This window comes from Monoraphidium neglectum (genome assembly GCF_000611645.1).
Source record: "Monoraphidium neglectum strain SAG 48.87 unplaced genomic scaffold scaffold02930, whole genome shotgun sequence".
NCBI classification, from domain to species: Eukaryota; Viridiplantae; Chlorophyta; class Chlorophyceae; order Sphaeropleales; family Selenastraceae; genus Monoraphidium; species Monoraphidium neglectum.
This window is the reverse complement of record NW_014010698.1, coordinates 1557-7710: the sequence shown is the minus strand read 5'-3', so window position 1 is coordinate 7710 and position 6154 is coordinate 1557. Positions and strand designations below refer to the sequence as shown.

The 6154-nt window shown below is 66.1% G+C and overlaps 1 protein-coding gene across 1 annotated transcript; it reads right to left on the bottom strand.

The window, feature by feature from the left end:
• Positions 1 to 331: 331 nt before the first annotated feature.
• Positions 332 to 4539, bottom strand: MNEG_11837 (hypothetical protein; the record flags this gene model as incomplete). Its single annotated transcript, XM_014039692.1, has 8 exons — positions 332 to 368; positions 668 to 1366; positions 1666 to 1839; positions 2283 to 2395; positions 2557 to 2736; positions 3084 to 3352; positions 4065 to 4181; positions 4491 to 4539. The coding sequence occupies 8 exons, from the start codon at positions 4537 to 4539 to the stop codon at positions 332 to 334; spliced, it is 1638 nt and encodes a 545-aa protein (XP_013895146.1).
• Between the last annotated feature and the right edge of the window lie 1615 nt (positions 4540 to 6154).

Genomic DNA, 6154 nt, shown 5'->3' with positions numbered 1-6154 from the left:
CCCGTCCCCCGCCACAGACCCCCGCCTGCGGCCGCCGCGGCCGCAGCGCGCGCCCCGCGCCCACCTTGTGCAGCGCCTGCTGCGCCTGCAGGCAGAAGGCGACCGCGTCCGCCGCCTCGTGGAACGCCACCGCCCAGCCGCCGCCCTCCTGCTCGAGTATGTTGCCCGCCTGCTCGTGCGCCGCCTTGCGCATGACGGCGTTGTGCATGGCCAGGGCCTTGCGCGCGAGGCCGGGGCGCGACTCGGCAAGCTCTGTCCGCGGGGGAAAGGGCGGGTTGGACTGCGTTTTCGGGGGGTTCGAGGCGGCCGTGCTAAGGTTCGGAGCAGCGCGTCAGTGGTCGTCCTGCACGCTGTGAACAGGCTGCCTCCTGCACACCACACAACCCCACAAACACGCACTTACTGTCAAGCCGCGCGCTCGGCGCTCGTCTACAAAGTAACCACTCTCAGTCCTCGGCACCACCGTAATCATTTCGTTGGCCATGGATGACAGCGTGTGACATCACCATAAGGACGCCCGCAGCCCGCGGCCCCTTTTGAGCCAACCGCACAAGCACATTACATGTGCCGTCCACAAACCCGACTTCCTGTCAGCTTCTCACCTGAGAAGCCATTGATATCAGTGACCACGACGCTGACCCTCGCCCCCGCCTTGAGCGCCCCCCACCGCGCGCGCTTGCGCTGCAGCTCCGCCTCCCGCGCCCAACGGCTCCTCAGCAGCACCCAGCGGCCGGCGGCCAGCGCCAGCGCCGCCGCGAGCAGCAGCAGCGCGCCGCCGAGGGCGACCAGCGCCCACGCCCAGGCCGCCAGCGGGCCGCGGTCCGAGGCGCACGTCAGGGCCGTCCCGCCCTCGCCCCACTGCTCCCGGTAACCTTGGACGCACGAGCAGCCTTGGTACTGGTAGTAAGCAGGCGGCAGATCCCACTGCTCGCCGATGGCGTCCAGTAGCCCCTTCTCGGCGGCGCCGCCGTCAGCCGCGGCCCGCCCACGCTCCCCCAAGGGCCTGCGGGCCGCCGGTGGGCAGCTCGCCGCCGCCGCGTCCGGCCGCTTGCGGCGGATCGTGTGGCAGCGCAGGCCGCCGCCGTCGCCGCGTGGCGCGTCAAACGGGCCGAACTCCAGGAAGCAAGGCAGCAGCGCCTCCGCGGGGCAGGGCTGCTGCTGCTGCGGCGGCGGCGACGACTGCGGGTCGGCGGCGGCGGCGGCGGCTTGGCGGGCCGCAAGGGCCGCGTCCGCGGGGATGCATGACATGCTTGTGTTGCGGAGGTCGACGCGGCGTAGGGTTGGGAGGGCTCCGGCCTCTTGAGGGAGGCTGCCTATCAGCCCCTGGTTGCCGGCAAACGACACGTCGCGCAGGCTGTAGGCGAGGCTGAGGGTGAGGATGAAACAGGAAGGGCAAATGGAAAGGATGATGCATGTGGGCGTGGTTGCGCGTGCATGTAAGAGGGCACTCGGCGCAGCGCTGCGGGACGTGCGAGATCGCTCAGATGGCGGGAGACTTTTTTTTCCGCGCGTGCCGCTCTTAGCCGCAGGGTCCCGCGTCGCGCGCGCAGCACCTCGCGCCGGCCCCTCCCACTCCCTCTTGCGCCCCTGCCGCCTCCATGGCCCCACCCTGGACCCCCGCGCGCCGACGCCTGAGACGCGCCCAGAGTGTACCCCCGCGCGCACCCGAGGGACGGCTGCACCGTGCCCGTGAGCATGTTGCCCCCCAGGTCCAGGGCCGCCAGCTGCGGCAGGTTGAAGACGCCCTGCGGCAGCGCGCCGCTCAGCCTGTTGCCGGCCGCGTTGAACGTCGTGAGGTAGGTCAGCAGGCTGATGCGGTCGTCCAGCGGCCCCTCCAGCCTGATGGGGCGCGGCGGGGGGGTTGGGGGGGTGAGACAGGGATGGGGTGTGGTGCATCTGTGTGTTAAGAGAGTGTGTGTGTGTGTGTGTGTGTGTGTGTGTGTGTGTCTGATAAGTTCTGATATGTTTCTGGGTGTTGTGTATGTGTGTGTGCACGTGCGTGTATTAATTGTGTGTTTATGTGCGTAAGTATGCGCATGTGCACGCGTGCACATGCGTCGCTGGTGCCAGCACAGCATCCCAGCATCCATCCCAGCTGTGGCCCCGCCGTCAGGGTGCGTGCGTCCCAAGCCTCGAGTCCAACCCTGATGCCGCCGTGCACGAGCCGCCTTGCGTTGCCATCACAATCGCTTCGGCCCAGCCCCCCAAGGATGATGATCAGCGTTCTAAGGAGTTTTAGGATTGTCAAAGCACCCCCCCCTAGCCACACCGTGGCCTCTCACTTGTTGTCGCTAATGTCAAGGTACGACAGTATGGGGGTCAGGTAGAGGTCACGCGGCACCCCCCCTCTGAACTGGTTGCCCTGCAGCAGCAGCGACACTAAGCGCGTCCAGTTCTGGGGGGGAGTGCGGGGGCGTGCGCGCAGGTTTGGAGTTGAACGTTTGCGCGTGGTCAGAAGCAGTTGACAAGACAGAAAGGCGCGGAGAGCGCACGGTCAGAGAAGCAGGGGCAACCCTCAAATGCCTTGTTTGCCCTCCGCTGTTTCCTCCTGCGCACCGCCGTGGCGGGCAGGCTGCCCGTAAGCAGATTGTTTGAAAGGTCTAGGGACGAGAGCTCGTGGCAGCGCGTGACGGCCGCCGCGGGGCCGCTGATGCGGTTGCTGCGCAGGCTGAGCTCTCGCAGGCGCGAGGTTGGGCCGCAGAGGGCCTCTGGGATGGTCCCTGAAATCGAGTTGGTCTGGAGGGCCAGGCAAGGCGGGGCGCGGTGTGGCGGCGGGAGGAAGGCGGGGCGCGCGCGATTTGACGGGGGCTGCAGACTGGGGGTTTGGGATGTTGTGCAATGCATGCGCACACACGCATGCACGCACGCACACACACACACACACACACACACACACACACACACACACACACACACACACGCACGCACAGAACGCGTGCAACATTACAATGCAGACGCTTTCGCGCACACACATGCACACATGCACACGACCCCCCACCCCCCAACCCCCACCCACATCTGCACACATAAACCGACACACACATCGCATGCATACCAACGTACACACCCGCACCCCACCCCACCTGCAGGTTCAGCTCCACGAGCCGCGTCAGGCCCGCCAGCGCCGCCGGCAGCGTGCCCGTGATGCCCCGCAGCTCCCGCCCCGCCCCCGCCCCTGGCCCGCCTGCGCTGACCCCCATGTTTGGCCCCAGGCTCAGCACCTCTAGCGCCGAGAGGCCGCCCACCCAGGCCCCAAGGGGCCCCCGCAGGAAGTTGCCGCCCAGATCGAGCACCCTCAGCCCCGCAAGGCGCGCCAGCTCAGCGGGGATGGTGCCGCTCAGCCAGTTGTTTGCTGCAGAAAGGGGATTTTTTTGCGGAGGGGAGGGCGGACGCAGGGGCCCGAGCGGAGCGGGGCGGGGTGGAGGGTCAGGGGGGGGGGGTACACCGGAAACGCGAGAGGCTGAGGCGCTGGCGTGAGCGCCGAGCAGTCCTGCAGGACTGCTCGGCCTCATGTTGGAGCCCCTGCCAGGCTCGCACCCTACTCCCACCCCCCTCCGCCGTGCAGGCACCGTCTCCTCCCTCACCCCCACCACCACAAAACTTGCGGCCGCCCCGCGGCCCACCGAGGTTGATGACTGTCAGGTTGGTCAGCCGGCCCCAGCGCTGCGTAATCTGGCCCGCAATCATGTTTGACTCCAAATCCAGCTCCCTCAGCCCGCATGCGTGAAGCTGCTCGATCGCATCCATGAGCTTGGGATCTGACACGCTCCCATTCACGTTGCCGGCCCCAAGGTGTATCCCCCACACAGCATGCAGCGCCCCGCAGCGCCCGGCCGCCACGTCGGCCGGCCCGCAGCAGTCAACGCCGCCCAAGGAGCAGTAGAATGGCGGCGGCGAGGGGGGCGCGCCGCCGCCGGGGGCCGGGATGAGGGTGTAGCAGGGTGTGTCTTGGAAGGCGGCGCGCCAGGGCTGGCGGGTCCAGGGGCGGGATTCGTTGTGGGCAGCGCGGTACAAGGCGGCCAGCGCCTCGCACGTCGCTCGCTGGCAGGTCAGCGTGCACGCACCGCGCGCGACGCCGGGGCAGTCGAAGACGCGGAGCTCCGGCTGCGGCGCGCCGCCGCCGGGGGGCAGGAAAGGGGCGCCGGGCGCCGCGGCGGCGGCGGCGGCGGCGGCGCGTGCGGCTGTGTCGAGGGGTGTCGAGGGCGGGGGATGATGGGGGCTGAGGCCGGGAGCTGTGAGATGGTGCGCCCACCAGCTGTACTATGTGATATGCGACATTGGCAGTAGAAGAGTGTGCCCTCATTAGTCGTCCTGCATCCCAGGCTGAGTGTCTGGGGGCCACTGCCACCGGGTGTCTGGTGCAGCAAGCGCCGCGTGACCACTGCCGCGCCGGCAATGCGCGCACGCCCACTGGCTGGGAGAGATCCCCCAGAGTTTAGCACTGTTGCTGAAACATTTCGGTCCTGAAAAGCGGCTGCCTGCGGACGCACCCGTCGCGACAAGGGCAGTGGCCGCCCAGAGAAGCGCGAGCTGGCCCATTCCAGCAGTCCCTCCAGAGTCATGAGCCTCCTGCCTGTCCGGCAACGATCGCGATGCGCCCTTTTGGGCTGGTGCGAGGCATTTTTCACACTATGAAATACTTTGCTACGATACGACTTGCAACTATAATGATAAAGAGCGCAAACAGTTTTTTTGCACCTTGTGAACGTCAACACCCGTGAAAGTGACCAGGGTGATGGTGGTGGTCGGCAGGCCAACATGACCCGTGCTGACACCGCGAGGCCCCTTGGCGGGGATCGCAAGTTCCACGTAGGACACGTGGGTTTGGGGTGGGCGTGGGGGCTGGAGATGACAGCACAATGGTTGAAATGTGTCAACGTGGTACCGCCATCCAGCTGCAGCTGCACGCAGTGTCAGCCGTGCCTGGTACCAGGTGACACCTGGGCAACCTGCGCGGCCGCGGGGCGGCCTGAGGATGACGCCCAAATGCCCATCGCGGCCTGCCAGCAACCCAAGCAGAGCGCGCCGTGCTGCCACGCAGCATGGCGGCTCCCAAACTCCATCGGACGCCGCCTTAATCTCAGGCAAAGCCGATGGAGCACCATGTCAGCGGCAGGATCGCTCATCTGGCATTGCAGATTGCGGGGCACGGCGCCGCTTTCCGCGACGGCGGCCCAACGGCTTCTCATTCACACCCAGCAATGAGCAACCAGCAGGTCCATTCAGTCACCCAGTCAGGGGCAACTCAGGAATCAAACTGCCCCATCCGCAAGCAGGCATGGCTGCGCATTGCTGTGCCGGGGGGCCCTGCGGGCGCGTGCACGCACAACAGGGGCCAGAGGTGGGAACCATGATATCATGCATGCCGGCGGGGTCTCGCTTTTTGACCGGTGCCTGAACATCTGGGCGCATGTGAGACGGTCAATACAGTGGCCGCAAAGCCCACCGCTTTGCACCCTCCCCCACCTTGGCTCAGAAGGGTGGCCAAGACAGGGAAGCCAGCGCGTGTGGCTCACATGCATCACAGCAGGGCCCCAACCTCCCCAGACGTACACTTGTGATGCCAGTCGTCAGCCCGGCTGGATGGTGGCGACCTCACATTTTGATACTGTAGCCACGATTGCCAAAACACACCAGCATTAGCAGCAAGGATATGACAGGAACGCATTGTTACAGCGTCCCAAAGGTCGCCCGATTCTGGAGGCTCATGGGATTCAAGAATTTGTACAGAAAAGGAAGCTGGAACAGCAATGCCACTCCCATGCATGGCAGCAAAGCAAGCAACACTTGATAACTTGCAAGCCTTTTGTCTTTTGTGCCACACTCGAAAAACCCGTCAGTAGAGCGACCAGGCCGCTTCCAACAACTGACTGGCTGCGCTACAAAACCAAGATACTCCCACACGCCTGCATGCAAAAACGATGAGCAGCTCACCGGGCCTGGCCCTCCGCCGCCGTGTCAAACCCTAGCGCCCAAAGCAAGAACGCCCACGCAAACGACCCTCACAGCCGGGTGGGCCCGCATTCAGGCAGCGGCGCAGTAGCAGTGCGTGGTAAGAAGCCGGCAAGATTGTAGTAAAAACAGCGCGCCGCCGCGAGCCTTGACACAAGGAAGCCGGATCAATTCGACGCCGCCACGCCGCGCCGCCGCGCGG